The sequence below is a fragment of the Lepisma saccharinum genome, chromosome 11 (genome assembly GCF_977018435.1).
Source record: "Lepisma saccharinum chromosome 11, izLepSacc3.1, whole genome shotgun sequence".
Classification (NCBI taxonomy): domain Eukaryota; kingdom Metazoa; phylum Arthropoda; class Insecta; order Zygentoma; family Lepismatidae; genus Lepisma; species Lepisma saccharinum.
The window spans coordinates 84,996,091-85,014,308 of record NC_139239.1 but is presented as its reverse complement, the minus strand read 5'-3'; the positions used below and the strand labels follow the sequence as shown (position 1 = coordinate 85,014,308).

The window sequence follows — 18,218 nt, the reverse complement described above, 5'->3', positions numbered from 1 at the left end:
ATATAATTTACATGGTAGTGTGGGTTGTGCGAAAAGAGTATCTTCCAAGATTACCAGTAACTATTAGGACATATAAGAATACAGCTACCTATCTCTATCTCATAATCTATTTTGGAAGATTTTCATCAATTACATCGTTAAAATAAACTGAAAACTGATGATCAGAGACAATCACATGTCAGGATGATCCTATCATAGGCATCGTATATCCTTCTTCAACATGATCTCGTCGCCATGCACCATTGCATGAAATCTGCCTCAATTTTCCATCGAATAGAATGTGACCCTCCCCTTGAGGTATACATGTCTATATAATGTTCCTTATGAACTCAAAAATATGTCTCAACAATGAAACATTTGGTTAATCGCCAATAACCGACTAGTTTGGTCCCCAAATTATTCTGTGGAACTGCCTTGCAATAAGAAATATCATTCATGAAACTTTACTTCAAGATCATCTGTGCCCTAATTAGAACTGAAATTCTACTCTTAGATTTTCCATTAAACTCCGCACCCAAGTTGTCAACTTCAAAACTGAGATCTTATCATTCGCAAGCATCAATTACCATAAACTATGTTAATATCATGACGTGAGTTAGAATAAAATTTTCGTAATCATAATTTAATGTTATCTACATGAGAACATAATAAATGAAAAATGATGGTGAGTTGTAGCACCAAGATAAATATATCGATTGAACCTTAATGACCTTGGGTTTTGTGTACTTAAATCATGAATTCTCGTTGTCCTGCAGTTTCAGATCAAAAATGAATAATTTCACCTTTGCTCACTGGCTAAGTAATTAACCATCACTTAACGTCACCACGTGACCTGTTTATAGCATCACTCCTTAACAAAAGGATACACAATGCTAGAGTTTGAATGTTTCGTGGCTATATCCTGTCTGGAATTAGCCCTTTACTAGCATCAATGTCCCCTTTGACAATGACATCACCCTCACTACCCTATGAGTGAGGTGAGACAATTCAAACAAAATAAACTCATGACACAACTTTGGTTATTATGTAGTTTACGATAAGTTCCTCATGAACTGCTTTCAAAACATGTATGAATGTATAAATCCCACATGCAGTAGAAGACAACTTGAATCCCTTGAAAACACTACACCCCAACAAAGGTCAACCTGTTGCCAAAGACTATCAGGTATGGACTCCTGCCCATCAAACGCTGAACGCCAACTACATCCCACATCAACATTTCTTTTTCTGAGAACAAGGTTTACTTATTGCAAAATGAATATTAAATATGTACATACACCAGGCACGTATCCAGAAATTCTTTTCGGGGGGGGGCTAAACATCATTTTTTTACAGGGGTATAGATAGAACCTCGCAAGGTTTAAGGTCGATGGTGGCGATTCAGTTCCAAAACGATGGGGGGGGGGGAGGGGGCAAGAAAAGTTTAATTGCTCTTGGAAGACAAAGGTTAGTATTAAAGAGCCATAGCACGGGGCCAAAAATGGAGAGCAACTGTCTCCTAAATCTGACCTGGTTTTGGAGTCTTGGTCGAGCTTGCTTTTTCCGCTAAAATTTCCATATATGAAACATCTTCTTGCTTTCTCTTTTCGACATTCATAAAATTTTCGATCTTCATGGCTGCCCTTTTGTGGTAGTTAGTGTTTGAGTGTTTTTCCAAAACAGTTGACTTAAAAGTCCTTTTTAAACCCACGAAACTCTCGGACTGCATACACGAAACTTGGTCCGGTCACTAATAAATCGTCACTCAAAACATAGATTTTCAGTCGATCTGCGAAGCTTCTTTCCTTTTTTTTTTAAAAAAAAAATGATGCTCCAATGCCCATTACTGCTGAAATATTTACTTTAGAGACCTTCGATCTCTTCGGCTCATGACCCGAAACTAGCACTACACTGTCGGCAATGTCTTCAGCTTTGGACCCGAACTTGTACTAGTGGTAGACTTCAGCACTTCCCAGGAAAATGTGTCACTAGTCCTCTTCCCCCTCTCCTCCCCCCGAATCTCTACATCTTATAAAACTGTCAATGGACACTGACTGATCACTAATCGACCGTCACACTTACTCGTGAAGTCTTATTGAATTATTCTGTTGTACAGACCAACGGTGAAATTGAATCCGCGTATTTATGTCCATATTATATTCTGGAATATTCCGCACTTTTTTTGTAGTAATTCAATGAATCGCCCGACTCATGGCGCTACTTTCAACAGTGCTTTGTTGTGCAACTTCCAAATGCTGACAAATTTTTAAACAATGCTCAAGTTCGTTGCGAAAACACCGAAAGAGCAAGAAAAGTTTACATACAATATTATCAATAACAGGGTTATCACTCAGGGTTCTAGAACATTCTCTGCCTTTCCTCGATAATTATATTTCTCCTTAAATTATAATCACAATATTTTATTTCACACACACAAGCCAAAAACCTCATTTTATCTAGTGTAAATCGAAAAATTTCGGAGGGGGCTCAAGCCCCCTGAGCCCCCCCTCTGGATATGTGCCTGACATACACTAAATACAATACGATGTAGTCAAATTACAAATAATTGTTGATTACTCGATGCACCATGCACGGTACAGGAATCAAGTAATCCCCTACGATTACATGTTGCTCTTGCCATTTTCTTATGACATGAAAACAGGTATATTATCAGGAATACAGTCTTAATACAAAAAGTGCTGAATGGTAGAAAACCGAGTGTCGTACTAGAATTCTTATTTATTTATTTTTTCCAAGTTTCAGATTCAGCACTTTTAAGGCCATTTTACACTGAAAACTCTAACAAATAACAAGAACAAGTCAAGATGGTTTTAGGTAAAAACAAGAAAGGGTAAATATAAACATAAGACATAAACAAGGAAACAAGAAGATTTACATATTCATTTTTAGGGACAATTGCAAAATACTTTCAGGGGCAAAAATGTCTTATGTTTGTGGGTAGTTTATTATAGAATTGGGGCAGCCTGTGGAATAGAGCGTGCTGTATAAGGGAAAGCCTAGCGGTAGAGTTGTGGAACAATTCAGTGTTTCGGGTCGATCGAGAGGGAACTCTGAAGTTGAATTCTGTAAGCAGAAATTCAGATCTTAATTTTCCATTGATGATTTTATAGAAAAATTTCATATCAGCCATATTGCTTCGGGTCTGCAGTAACTGGATGTTGAAAGTAGTCAGGATGTCAGATTTCTGAAGATGCCGCAGAGAAGGAATTCTATGACAAACAATGGCGGTAAAGAAGCTGAGGACTGAATCCATGCTAGAAAGATTTGTATTGGAAGCCATGGCCCAGACTGGAGAGCAGTATTCGAGAATCGGAGAAATGAATGACTTGAAAAATAGGCTAAGAGAAGTTGGAGTATCAATTTCAGTGAATCTGTAGAGAAGGCCTAAGAGGTGCATTGCACTTTTAGTTGTAGCTGCGATGTGTTCCTTAAAGTTCAGTTTTTCATCTATGATAACACCTAGATCTTTTTGGGTCACAAAGTTATATATTTATTTTCCTCCCATGACTATGATGTGATTTACTTTCCCATTGGAAACTGAATTAGTGAACGATGGCCTTTTAGTAGATCCTTTTTTATTGGATGACTTCATCTTAAACCCTTTACGTTTCCCTAATTTATGCCTGGGCATTGTGCTAGAGAAGACTTTGGTGCACTCATCTTTCAAAGTGCCTTCACTTTCCATCACAACAATATCTATTGGATGACCAAACTGCAATGGGCCCTTTGACTTGTTTTTTAAACAAATAATGTCATGTCCTGGTATATCCGAACTTTTTGGACACCACTCCGGGTACTCCGAAGGAGCACGAACTGAAGATTCCCCTAGCAGAAAATGACCAGTCATTATAAAGTGACCCTCTTCAGAAGTTTCTAGTATGATATTTGGATATACCCTGCCAAACTCATCACAATATTTCATGACCGGAACCCACGATACTTTTGATGTACCCAGTATCACTTATTTGTATATTTTCAACGTCTTTCGTGAGTAGTAGAAGCCCCAGAGTATTGGATTTTTCAGCAAAAGTATCTGGAGTTACAACTGTCAAAATATGTTCAGAGTCATCGCCAGAGTTGTCAGAGATGCCATCATTCAACTCAGTGGCGTACGCAAGGGGGGGGGGGTTACCGGGTTTAAACCCCCCCCCTTGAGCTTTTGAAATCTTATGGAAAATGTAGAAAAAATTAAAAATGGCTAATTTATCACAGTCAAAGATCTGCGACAGTAATAATAATAATAATAATACTAATAATAATTTGAATTATTATTCCAATGCAGCATGGAGAAAAACAACATTCCAAACACAATCTAAGCGGCCACAAAGTTCAATTTTGCAAAAAGTCGCGCAGTCTCTCGCGAGAATTGTGAAAATTCCTTGCTTCGTCGCAGTGTGCCGACGTTATTACAAACGTTCTTCCCGGTGCTGATTTCGCATCCCCTTGTGAACTCTCAAGTGATGCTGAGTCTACGTCCACATCATTAAATAATGTTGAAGAAGTGTTTTGTGAATCACCTAGAAGTGATAAACAAGTTGGAATGTCTATAAAATTATTTTTGAACGAAAACATAGACTCAGTGGAATTTGGTAATATGTATTCTCGCGCCTCATCATCATCCTGGGTGAGTTCCATAGGTAAAGGTATTGTAAATTTTCCCGTGCATATAGCACCGTGCCATGAAGACACATGTGGTGTGCTGGGACCCACACATTCTCGATCTCGGCCATTTTGCAGGGATGTGATCAGCACCATGCTCTGGCAGCCTTTATCCCCCAGGGTTGCTCTCAGGTACCCATTGATATGAGGCTGGGTGCAGAGACAAGGCTGGATAAATTCCAACCAACTCCTGGAATCGAACCCGGATCTCCCACGAGGTTGTCAGACTAGACTATTTCAATAAATTTAATATATTTGCTTGTTTTTATGGATTTTCTTCACACTTCGAATGTCTCACCTATCATATACAAATAACAGTTGACTAGACAATTATTTCGTAACAAAAAAACAAAAAAAAGGTAATTTTGTTCTATTGCTTTCATAAATATATTACTTAATAATAGTAGTGATATAAGTAGCAACAGCAGCTGCATTAGTAGTAATTAAACTAATTAATTAATTGTAAGTATTATTATTAATTAATTAAAGTATAATAAAACAATGGTAATGTGAATTTGTAGAATGTTTTTGAAATAACCCCCCCTTGATGAAATCCTGCGTACGCTACTGATTCAACTGCATCAATTTCCCCACTAACTGATCACAAGACGACTCTTTAATTGAAATTTGTTTTTCATTCCCACCCTGAACTTGATCATGCTTCATAAAGTCTGCTCTCATTGGTTGAAGAACTTTGCTAACATCCTGTGCAACAATTTCTGAAACGGAAGGGTAAGTACTTTTACAAACGTTATGTTCGTGTAAGTTCCCTTTACGAGGAATACCTGTGCACACAAAGCCAGAAAATTCAGTAGAGGTAGATTTATCCATTAACCTTCCCTGCCCCTTTCTATCCTGAGAGTGACTCTTTCATGCTATACACTTACTTTCTATTTGTTTACAACCAATGGCCCGAGGAGATTTCATGTCCAACCAACTAGACAAAGAGTCATTCCATGCCAAATCAACACAGATATGTGCAATTTCCAACCTGACCATCTCCGATTTTCATGAAATTTGGGGAGTTGAAACTATGCATGGAACTTAGTAATTATGAAAATTTTTAGTTTCGTGCGTCTTGTAATTGTTAAATTATTCAAGGTCAAAGTTAGCAGAAATTGCCCTTTTTGAGCCCGCTTAGCTATACTAAATGTGCTGTAACTCCGCCACTATTTCGTCTAGGAAGCTCAAATCAAGCTTATTGTACAGGGAATTGAACAAGCTTTCCAGTGATATATAACAAGTCCACCTTTGGATAAAAATATAATTTTGTCACGTGACCTTGACCTTTGACTTTGAATATCTCAAAACATGTCATCACCGAAAATCCTCAAAAAAATATATTTGGTCCGTCATGCCATACTCTAAAACATATCAAAAAATCATTCTGGGACTGCAATGGGATCAGAAGATACAAAATAATATGTGTAACTATGTGATTGATAAAATACTCATTACATGAACTATGACGAGTCAAAAGTCCTTTAATACCCCCTACAAAATTTAAAGGAGGTATCCTGGTCATGAGAGAAATACTCGTAGGATAGGCACAGGGAGATTCCTAGCTGTGTGTGTGTCTAGCGCAGGTCTGGCACATTGTTGACCGCCATATTGAATTCAACGCAAACATTTCAAAGTAAAGGGGGTGATGTGATATACAAATCAGGCTAGAACTTCGCGAGAAATGAAACTGCGAAGGTTTTTCCAAAGTATCTTTAACCAACAAAAAGTTATTACTGTATGCTTGTAACCATTTTCTCCTTTACGAGTTGTTAAAAACAAAGTATTGAGAATGCTCCTAACGTGTTAGGAACTCGTCGAGATCACGCTGACATCTTGGGAGAGAAAGAAGTATACGCACCATTGCATATAATTTTAATCAGCAACATTCACCAAATACTTGAATAGTGGAGAATATTGGGAAAACTATCTCAAACAATTACGTGACACTTCCTTTGGAATGAAAAATTCTTCATTGACGAGGTTAATTTTTATGTTCACGGTAAAGTTAATAAAAATTATATGCAATACCTGTGATTTGATAATCTACAGTAGACAATCCCAGCCGAATGGTTGTTGCTTGTAAGCTAATGAGTGGTATAGTGTATGGAGAACGGGAATGGTTGGTCCATATTCAACAACGGAACCTTAAATGGTGAGGGCTTCTTGCTTACTGGATATGGCACTTTTCCAGAGTTTTGAAACAGGACAGTGTGTGACTACACTATGTGAACATTTTGGCAATTTCTTCATGGTAAATTTCTAGGTAGATTGATGGGCAGACGGGGATCAATTATAAGGCCTGCACATTCCCCAGATCTAACATCTTAGGAGGACTTTTACCTTCAGAAACATTTGAAGAGAATGGTGCATGCACTAAAAGTCCCTGGTATTGACCATCTGAGAAAAGGCATAGTTGCTGCTTGCGATGATGTTGCACCTGCTACATTGCCAAATGTTCTATGTGAGTGTGAGAGACGTCAACGAGTGTGCTCACAGGAATATTGAAAACACTATAATGTGCATATATCGTAAGTGAAAGATATGCGTATAACGTTTTGCTGCCTAAAAAAAAGTTGGAGAAACCTTCGCTGCTTCATTTCTCGTGAAATTCTAGCCTGATTTGATATATCACATCATCCCCATTCCTTTAAAATTTTTGCATTGAATTCAATATGGCGGTCAACAATATGCCGGACCTGCGCTTGACACACACAAGTAGAGATCTCCCTGTGCCTAACCTATTACTTTCATCACCAGGAATACTCCTTTTCATTTTGTAGGGGGTATTAAAGGACTTTTGACTCGGCATAGTTCATGAAATGAGGCTTTTATCAGTCACATAGTTACACATATTACTTTGTATATTCTGATCCCATTGTAGTCCCAGATGATTTTTTGATATCTTTTATAGTATGGCATGAGGGACCAAATATATTTTTTTCACGATTTTTGGTGATAACATGTTTTGAGATATTCAAGGTCAAAGGTCAAGGTCACGTGACAAAATTATATTTTTATCCAAAGGTGGACTTGTTATATATCACTGGAAAGCTTGTTCAATTCCCTGTACAATAAGCTTGATTTGAGCTTCCTAGACGAAATAGTGGCGGAGTTACAGCACATTTAGTATAGCTAAGCGGGCTCAAAAAGGGCAATTTCTGCTAACTTTGACCTTGAATAATTTAACAATTACAAGACGCACGAAACTAAAAATTTTCATAATTACTAAGTTCCATGCATAGTTTCAACTCCCCAAATTTCATGAAAATCGGAGATGGTCAGGTTGGGGGCTGTGTTGATTTCGCATGGAATGACTCCAAAGTATCACTGAATTTATCAAGGCAACTTGCCAATGCTTTCAAAGAGGTCAAGGCCTCCCCATAACCCTGGTTATCCATTGAAGCCCCACCCTCAATATATCGAGACGGAACTTCGAGCTTTGATGAAACTGTTGAAGGAACTGCCTTCTCAAACGACTTTGGTTCATGTCTACCAATTTGGTCTTGTTCAAGTGACTTGACTGCAAGTTGAGAAATTTCCCATATCTTTGTATCGAGACTTTCCCTTACTTTCTCTACTAAATGCTGTTTCAGATCTTTTATTTGCTTAGTATCTTCAACTTCAAATTGAGCTATAGCTTCGTGCACACCCTTTTCCATCCGAATCCAATCTACAAGCTAGAACATCAAATTTCCTTTCGACTACTTCAGCCCTACTCAGCATTCCATCCTGTATTGAGAAAAGCATAATTTGAGATCATTAAGACTTACATTGGTTTTTTCATGACTAAGACGGAGAGCTATCTTCATAGCTGCTATTACCATTAACTGTAAATTGATGACAATTTATTCTTAGTTTTCACCATCTAGATCCGGCGGCATCACCCATCTCATGATAGTATGAAATCGAAAATAAAGGATTTCCTGATAACAATATTATACCAATTTCACGTCAACATGGTGCTATAAAAGAAAGTATCTGGGGATATAAGAGGGGTGGAGCGATGCAGCCAATATATATATATATATATATATATATATATATATATATATATATATATATATATATATAACAATATCATGTCAGGTGCAAAATGTATAATCATGGCAAAAGTTGGTGTATGTGGGCTGGAACCAGTGATAGTATCATAGTGAGGCACGGGGCCGGGTGCCCCAGTTCACAGCCAAACGAGTGCACGAAAGAGCCAGATATGGCTCCAAGAGAGCTAAGCAACTCTGACTCGGAGGGAAAAGACAGGGGGAGACTGTCCTGCATGCCCTTAGTATCAAAGACAAAACTGAGAAATTTCGTGAAGAAAAGTGCATTTCAGGCTGGACAAGCTTAAACATGCAGGAACGGCAGCCCACTTTGACTTTGTCAAATCAAGTGCACAATATGAAAGCTTTTACTTACACTCCAAAAACTACCGCCAGATTTGCCAACCTGGGAAGGGGAAAAGGTAGAGGTAAAGTTCCCCATGCACATAGCACCATTTCATGAAGGCTCATTTAGGAATGTGGGGCTAAGGCCTCACACGTTCTCGATCTCGGCAATTTTGAAGGTGATGTGATCAGCATCATGCTCCAGCTGCCTTTACCCTCCAGGGTTGCCTCCAGGTAACCATTGATTTGATGCTGGGTGAGCCTCAGAGCTGCTTTATGTGGGGAGATGCCCGGAATAATTCTGACCTTAGATTACCTATCCTGGGAATCGAACCCAGGTCTCCAGAGCAGTCAGACACCCTACATTTTACCACTAACATAGAATTTTTTAAAAAATTGTTGAGGAACCATTATTCTTCTAGTAATCAGAAACCGATACAGCTGAACCATCTGATTCTGTGTATTATTTAAAATACTTACTGTTACTTCATTGATTTGCTTTATTTTACTTCACTTTTGTGCCACTTTTGGCTAATTACGAAGATGGGTATGAGTGATGATATGATGAAATTGATGAATGGACACTCACAAACATCCATGCTCAGGCCGAGATTCGGACCCAGCATCGTAGCACAATGTGCAAACCACTCTGCTACTGGTACTTCAATTAAAGATATCTCTATTTATTTTATATATGGATGTATGTGTGTATATGTGTGTATTTGTTTGTTTTCTCGCCTGGAGCGATTTCAACTAAACTTGGTACACGTATCAGTTGCAATCTCAAAAGAAATACTGTGGGGGTAAGACACCCCCGGTACCCCTAGGGTGGGGCTGGGAAGGGGACATAAAATAGCATTCTGTTGCGTGGCATTTTTGTGTAATATCCTGCAAGTTATGCTTCCTGCAACACAGCATGTCGAAGTTGGTTGCCTACACAGAAGGTGCGATATTGCTATCCTCGACCAATTTCAACAGATATCACTTACAATCTGGAAAGAAATACTGTGGGGGTAAGACACCCCTGGCACCCTCAGGGTGTGGGGGGTGGGAAGGGGGTGACTTGTAAAAATAATTGAAAACAACCGATATTAGTGTGGAATCCATAGTTTTTAGGATCACTAAGATGAATAGTGACACTCCCAATGCCGTTCAACTCTCTATTTCTTCTCTCTCTCTCTCTCTCCCTCCCTCCTCGGGCAACGCCAGGCAATCAGCTAGTTAAAAATAAGAACTCTCTATCATAACTAGCTAAAATGGTTGGTTAAAACTATTGGATTTTATTTTTGTTACTTTATTGCACATTAAAATAGTTGTTTTCTCTACTTTTTTTATTTAATATTTTAAATTCTCTGTTGTAATGAATAGTGACACTTTTTTCAATGTTGCATGGCTCAGTTTATAATTTATTGACTTCAAATTTATTTTTGTATCACCAGCTAACTTGTTATTATTTTCCCAAGCTCTTGCACAACTTTGTGATCACCTTCGGCTATGATCAAGAAAGTGTGGGGCCCTAACTCCAGACCCCCTATATGCTTTCATGACATGGTGCAAAGCACAGGGGAGCACTTTACTTTTTTTTACCTTGCATAACTTTGTAATAGACCAATTTTCCTGGGTAAATAAAATGGAACAATCACCAAAATATGTAAAGATTAAATAAGTAAATTTGCTGCTTTTTAAGGTTTATTCATTCCTATTCTGCCTAGTATCAGTTATTATGAATGACAAAAAAGTAATCAGTACAAGGAATAAAGTATAAAATTAGAAAAAAAACAATATTCTCTGTAAATATCGTGAGGCTCTTTAAGAATTTTTAAATGTTCATCAAAGAAGTACATAGAGTGATTTCAGAACAATTATAGAATTCAGAAATTTTCACTTTTTAGTTCTTAATTTTTTTGTGAAATACAGCATAATATATTTATTTTATTGATGATCTCTGATGATGAGTAAAATTATTATTTCTTTGCAGAATTTTCATAACTAGGAATTGCAACCAAAATGCCTTCCACACCATATGCAATTTTAGAAGAGAATTATGAGCTGCTGGAAACTATAGGTAGAGGTGGATTTGCCAAAGTTAAACTGGCAGTACATGTTCCAACGGAAGAGAAAGTGGCAATCAAGATAATGGAGAAAAGGCGTTTAGGGGTATGTATTGTGATAGGGTTTTAAGTTGTAATTGAATTGCACGTGTATTCAACCCTCTCTGATTCACTCGTTGCTCCAAGTGTTTTCAAAACATCAGAGATTGATTTCACATGCTTCTACTACGAGGGCGGATCAATAAGTCCTCACCCTAGAGTAGATAGGAAAGACAGACGATCATGATTTTAATTTTCTTTCTCAACATAATTCCCCTGGACTCAATACAATTGGACAATCGATGTTCCAACATCTGAATGCCCTTGGGGGAAAAAAAAACTTTCTTCCAAGGCTGTTCAAATACTCCTCTACCACCCACATGACATCGCCACCCACACTGAAATATTTTCCCCCGTAAGTGATCATTCAAATTCGGGAATAGGTAAAACTCACTGGGGACCAAGTCTGGGGAATAGGGTGGGTGATGTATCAATTCAAAGCCTGCATCTTGAATGGCGGCCATTGCAATTGTTGACCTGTGCACTGCAGCAATGTTCTGATGGAAGAGCACTTTGTGTAACAACTTTCCTCTTCTTTTCTTCTTGATGGTTTCGCGCAAGGTTCGGATGAGGTTGGCGTGATAGTCACCTGTGATGGTCTGTCCACATGGCAAATAGCATCCCAGAAAACCGATGCCATAATCTTCCCTGCGCTGGGTGTGACACGGAATTTACGGGTGCATGGGGAACCATGGTGTTTCCACTCCATAGATTGGCGTTTTGTCTCGGGATTGAAATGATGGATCCAAGTCTCGTTCATGGTTACATATTGCTCATAAAACGTTTCTGGATTACGCGTTATCCTGGCCAAAAGTTATTGGGAACAAACCATTCGTTGTCTCTTCTGATCCACAGACAACATTCGCGGCACCCATCTTGCCGATGTTTTTTTCATCGACCAAAATTGACTGGACTGTGCCATATGACAACTTAGTCTCCTCTACTATTTTGCATATAGTCACTCTCCGATCAGCTATAACAATGCCATGGATGTTGTTGACGTTTTCCTCATGTTTTGACTGGGATGTGGTGCATCCTCACATGACTCTCTGCCAAGCTGGAATTCACAACACCATCTCTTCACAGTTGAATATGAAGGGGAAGAGTCACCTAACGTATTCACCAAATCTTCATAAATTTGCTTTGTGTTTAGTTGTTTTTCAGAAGATACTTTATCACTGCGCAGTACTCAGAAGACTCCATTTTCAGACAATGTCACAGAATGCTTCCTTCGCAAACATGTAATTAGAAAAGCAAGCGGTTTAGAAACTTGAAATAATGCATGTAAACTTACTAAAGACTACCACACAACATATTAAATTTCCAAGGTTGGATCTTCTTTCTAAGTGCTTCAGGGCGAAGACTTATTGATCCACCCTCGTATGTAACTCTGCCTTTCCTTTCCTCATCATACATACTGCAATTAGTATTTCACTCTCTTCTATTTCACTTCCTACATCTGGGTCTAGACTTCTGGGTATGTTCCATATATTGCTCCATTCTCCTCTGAGTTGTTCATCTCTTTTTGGAATTTTTCACCATAGTGATTACGCCATACTTCCAGTACCCCTTTTTTTCTATATTTAACATATCCTCATCTTGTATAGTTCTTGTGGCTTTATCAAACTTTCCCCTGAGGTTCTTGGCCACTCCAGAACTGCCTTGTTTTGTTTCTCCTGGCTTTCTCTTCCACCATATTTCCAAAATTTTCCCATGGTATTGCTTTAGCTTTCTTCATTATTCTTTTAACTTCAATGTATTCCTCCTATCTTCTTCTGTTTGGGACCCAATGTATGTTTTCCAAGCATTCTTCTTATTTTCACTTTCTGTTTTACCTCTTCATTCCAACAATATGTTTGGGTCGGCATAGAAGTCAAGCCTCTTCATTTTTTCCTGGTCTTCCACCACTCCTCTCTTTCCATAGTTTTCGAATCTTGTCTTCTTCTCCTAACAGTCTCCACTATCTGCTCTTTCCACCGACATCTTGGTCTCCCCCTTGGCCTTATTCCCACTCTTTGTGCATGGAAAGCTCTTACTGGTAGTTTTTCTGCATCCATTCTCCTCATGTGTCCGAACCATCTCATCTGTGCCTGATCTATCCTGTCCTTAAGCTTCACCACCCCCACTGTCTGCCGGATCTCCTCATTCCTTATTCTATCCCTTCTAGTCTTCCCCAATATACTCCTTAAAAATTTCATGTCCACTGTCTCTATCTTCCTTTTGTCTCTATCATTGTCCAAATCTGCTCCATACATAATTATTGCCACATAGTATGTGTTATACGTATATTACCTTCTTGCATTTCATAGGTACATCCCTGTTCCATATTAATCTATGCTTTGATAGAGTCCATCACCATTTGTTCTCTTCTGTTTACCTCTTCATCTATTCTTCCACTTCTCTCAATTATGCTTCCTAGATATTTGAAGTCTCCACTACCCTCAACTCTTCCATGTCCATCTTTATTCTTGGTTCATTTCTGGCTCTGTTTCTTCTTGTTATTTGCACCTCACTCTTGTCTGCACTGAATTTCATTCCTGCTCTTCTGATTTCTTCTTTCTAACTATCAAGATGTTTCTGTACTTCTTCTTCCCTGTTCCTCCATATTACTAAGTCATCAGCGAACAACAGGGCCTTCATCTCTTCCTCTCCTATCTACTTCCTCACCTCTTCATTAATTGCATCCATTGTAATTATGAAGAGCAGTGGGGAAAGAGCACTTCCCTGTTTTAGTCCATTACTTATGCTGAACCACTCTGTTCTTCCCACTGGTGTCTTCACACAGCTCTGGTTGGCCTTGTATGTGTAAGCTAAGTTCTGCACTCTACACACTATCTCTTCCTCGACTCCTTTCTCTCTTAGAGCCTTCCAATTCTTTGATCTGTCTTTGTTCTGTCTGTGCTATTGTATGCCGTTTCTATATCTAGGAATGCCATAATCAAATCATTTCCATACTCGTCGTGGTACTGTTGATCTGCCTCTTCTAAATCCCAGAATGGTTAGCACATCACGCTACAGTGCTAGCGGTCCTGGGTTCGAATCCTGGCCTGGCCATGGATGTTTGTGAGTGTCCATTCGTCAATTTCATCAAATGATCACTCATTCCCATCTTTGCAAATTAGCCAAAAGTGGCACAAAAGGCAAAGTAAAATAAAGCAAATCATTCACTCACTTTTCTAAATCCATACTGTTCTTCTCTCATGTTCAGGTCTGTTACTTCCCTTATTCTTTTCTCTAATATTTTCTCATACACCTTTGCTGAGTGGCACGTTAGTGTTATTCTTCTGTAGGGTTTACATTCCTTTCTGTCAACCTTGTTGAATATGGGAACTATTAATCTATTTGTCCAATCTCTTGGCACTTCTCTCTCTTGCCACACTGTTTTCAACACTGCATACCAATCACTCCTGCTTCTAGTGTGCTCTACCGCTCTTCATTCTCTTCAGAGATTCTTTACTTCTTTCCATATGAGATTAACTTTTTCCTTCCTGTTTCCTTTTTCCCTCACTTCTTCATGCTCATTTCCTTTTTTCACGTTCAGCAGTTACTCGAAATGATTTCTCCACATTCTCCTTACTTCTTCATCCTTTTCTACCACATTTCACCTTTCATCTCTTGGCTTACAGCTGTGTCCTCTTTCTCTTCTTCTTTCTCTCACGAGTCCATACAATACTTTCTTGTTCCCATCTACATCTTCTTCTTACACTTTGGCCCATTATTCCATCCACTTTCTTTCCTCCTTTACTACTGTTCTTGCCACTTTGTTCTTTTCCATGTATTATTTTCGTTCATTGTGTGATTTACATTTACTTGTTATAGTTTTAAAATTCCTCATTCCCATTCTTGTTTTCCTTTTCCAGTCCAGTAGTTGTCGTATTGATCTGTCCAGTCCGAGGCTTCTAATTTCCCGACGCGGGGAATTAGCCTAACACAGGGTGCTTTGTCTGGGTGTGCTCCCTGCTATCCTCTGGTCTTGATATGGAGTTGGGCAGTTCCTCCCAATCTTAATATTTATGATTCCTGCTGGTTCTTGGGTGGCTAATTGCAGTGGTTTCCCACTGGGTGATGTGATGCATATTTTTATTATATTTAATTTTTTGACGAAAACACGAAATGTGAAATAACACATTGTAATGTTAATTTTTCATGTTTCTGAAAGATGTGAGGTGCATTTTCCTACCCTATTTTGTCACGAAATGATGCAAAATGAACTGAAAAATGCGAAATAGACTTTTAAACATGAAATTTAGAGGTATTTACCACCGCAAAACTTTCTGATGTTTGCATTATCCTGAGAGTTATGCAATTCACGGAAAATTGATTAATTCTGTTGTAAATATGTGAGAAGATAAATGGACCCCTTTATACAGGAATAAAGTTAATACCATCAATAAACTACTAGAGAGATTTGTTATCTTCGTGTTATATTATGTGGCCTTAATACATCACTGATGATGCAAGGGTCTTCTATAAGCAGGTGTTTCTCTGTGGACATGTTAGATGACAGTGCGTATCAAAACAAATTCATCTCACTCATTGCACGTAAATTAGACACCTTTCTCCCGTTCTTTGCACACAAAGCAGACATAATTCTCCTGCTCATTTCACACAAATCAGACACCTTTCTCCCGTTCATTGCATGCAAATCAGACACCTTTTTTTTTGGTCGTATTATTTATGCTGAAAGAACTAAACCTAACAAATCCCGAAGATATGCAGTGTATTTATGCGAATAGAACTAAACCTAAGAATGAAGGCATATTGCACTTACCTCACAAGGTGTCGCTCGCGATGAGCAAGATCCCAAACGGGGGTTAGGTCACCTGCATTTGTATTCAGAGATCCTAAATGAATTGCTACTTTAAAATATTAGTTCATTAAAACACTACCGAATAATTCATTCCACCTATCTTACATGATCAGGCGGTATGTTTATTAGAAATGCTCATACACCAGGGTGGCGACAGACCTGGAAAACCGGGAAAAGTCAGGGAATTTCGTCTTCATTGACTTTTTTAAATTTTTTTATTTATTATTTATTTATTTTAAGATATCGTTATGGAACTCTGCACGGGAACAGGAAATCTCGTTCTTAAGTTTCGGCCTCAACTTTTAGGTCCCATGGTGCCAGAAACCAGTGATGGCAGGAGGAGAGGGGAAGGAAGGAAGGGAGGGAGGGAGGGAGGGGGAGAGAGAGAGAGAGAGAGAGAGAGAGAGAGAGAGAGAGAGAGAGAGAGAGAGAGAGAGAGAGAAATATTTATCAATTTATCTTGGCCGGGCTTCTCTGCGGGAATTTGGGAATTTTAAATTCGAACACTCTTTGGAGGAAAATTGTTATAACTTGGGCACTATGGGAGCAATCTACTTCGGATAACTTTTGTTTTTCAGCTAAAATATCAGTGCATGCAACCGTGTACAATTCAGAACACCGGACCGAGGAAGGGGGCCTTGGGGGACACGTCCCCCGAATTTCAATGGAAAAAACAAAAATCTGGAGTTTGCACCCTCTTCTCCCTCTATTTTGGGGAGAAGGTGCGAACTTTAGTATTCATTTCAAAGAATGGAAATTTTTCAAGAGGATGAAACAGGTTTCATGTTCTTGGGTGCCATACAAGTTGAATAATAAGCCAAAATGTGATTCTTTAAAATATTTTTTGTTACGAAAAATAGGTGATTTTCATTTCTGGAGGAAAATTGTTATAACTCGGGCACTATGGGAGGAATGTACTTCGGATACGTTTTGTTTTGCAGCTAAAACATCAGCGAATGCAACCGTGTACAATTCAGAACGCCGAACCAAGAAAGGGGGTTTGGGGGGCGTGACCCACAAATTTCAATGGTAAAAAAAACATAAGAATCTGGAGTTTGCCCCCTCTTCTCCCACTATTTTGGGGAGAAGACACAAACTTTAGTATTCTTTTTCAAAGAATGGACATTTCTCAAGAGATTGAAACATGTTTCATGTTCTTGGGTGCCATACAAGTTGAATAATAAGCCAAAGCGTGATTTTTTTTTTTTACGAAAAATAGGTAATTTGCATTTTTGGAGGAAAATTGTTATAATTCAGGCACTATGGAAGCAATCTACGTCGGATAAGTTTTGTTTTTCAGCTAAAACATCATAGCATGCAACCGTGTACAATTCAGAACGCCGGACCGAGGAAGGGGTGCTTGGGAACACGACCCCTGAATTTCAATGGAAAAAAACAAAAATTTGCAGTTTGCCCCTTCTTCCCCCGCTATTTTGGGAAGAGGGCGCGAACTTTAGTATTATTTTCAAAGAATGGACATTTTTCAAGAGAAAGTAACATGTTTCATGTTCTTGGGTGCCATACAAGTTGAATAATAAGCCAAAATGTGATTTTTTTTTTTTACGAAAAATAGGTAATTTTCATTTTTGGAGGAAAATTGTTATAACCCGGGCACTATGGGATCAATCTACTTCGGATAAGTTTTGTTTTTCAGATAGAACATCAGAGCATGCAACCGTGTACAATTCAGAACGCTGGACCGAGAAAGGGGTGCTTGGGGGGCGCGACCCCCGAATTTCAATGAAAAAACATAAAATGTGGAGTTTGCCCACTCTTCTCCCGCTATTTGGGGAGAAGGCGCAAACCTTAGTATTCTCTTCAAAGAATGGACGTTTCCAAAGGGAATGAAACATGTTTCATGTTCTTGGGTGCCATACAAGTTGAATAATAAGCCAAAATGTGAAACTGTTTTTTACTAAAAATAGGTAATTTGCAAATTGCTCAGAAAATTGTTATAACTCGGGCACTATGGGATCAATCTACTTCGGAAAAGTTTTGTTTTGCAGCTAAAACATCAGAGCATGCAACCGTGTACAATTCAGAATGCCGAACCAAGCAAGGGAGGTTTTGGGGCCGCGACCACCGAATTTCAATGAAAAGAACAACATAAAAATCTGGAGTTTGCCCCCCTGTTTTCCTGCTATTTTAGGGAGAAGGCACAAACCTTAGTATTCTCTTCATAGAATGGACGTTTCCAAAGAGATTGAAACATGT

General features: G+C 38.7%; 1 protein-coding gene across 3 annotated transcripts in view; it reads left to right on the top strand.

Moving 5' to 3' along the window:
- LOC145994951 (maternal embryonic leucine zipper kinase-like) overlaps positions 1–18,218 on the top strand; it is a 325,396-nt gene that overhangs the window by 22,283 nt on the left and 284,895 nt on the right. For all 3 annotated transcript variants that reach the window (XM_083131477.1, XM_083131478.1, XM_083131479.1), the window contains exon 2: positions 11,023–11,201. In XM_083131477.1, coding sequence (XP_082987603.1) covers positions 11,052–11,201 — 150 coding nt within the window. In that variant the 5' untranslated portion in view covers positions 11,023–11,051. The remainder of the gene's footprint in view (positions 1–11,022; positions 11,202–18,218) is intronic.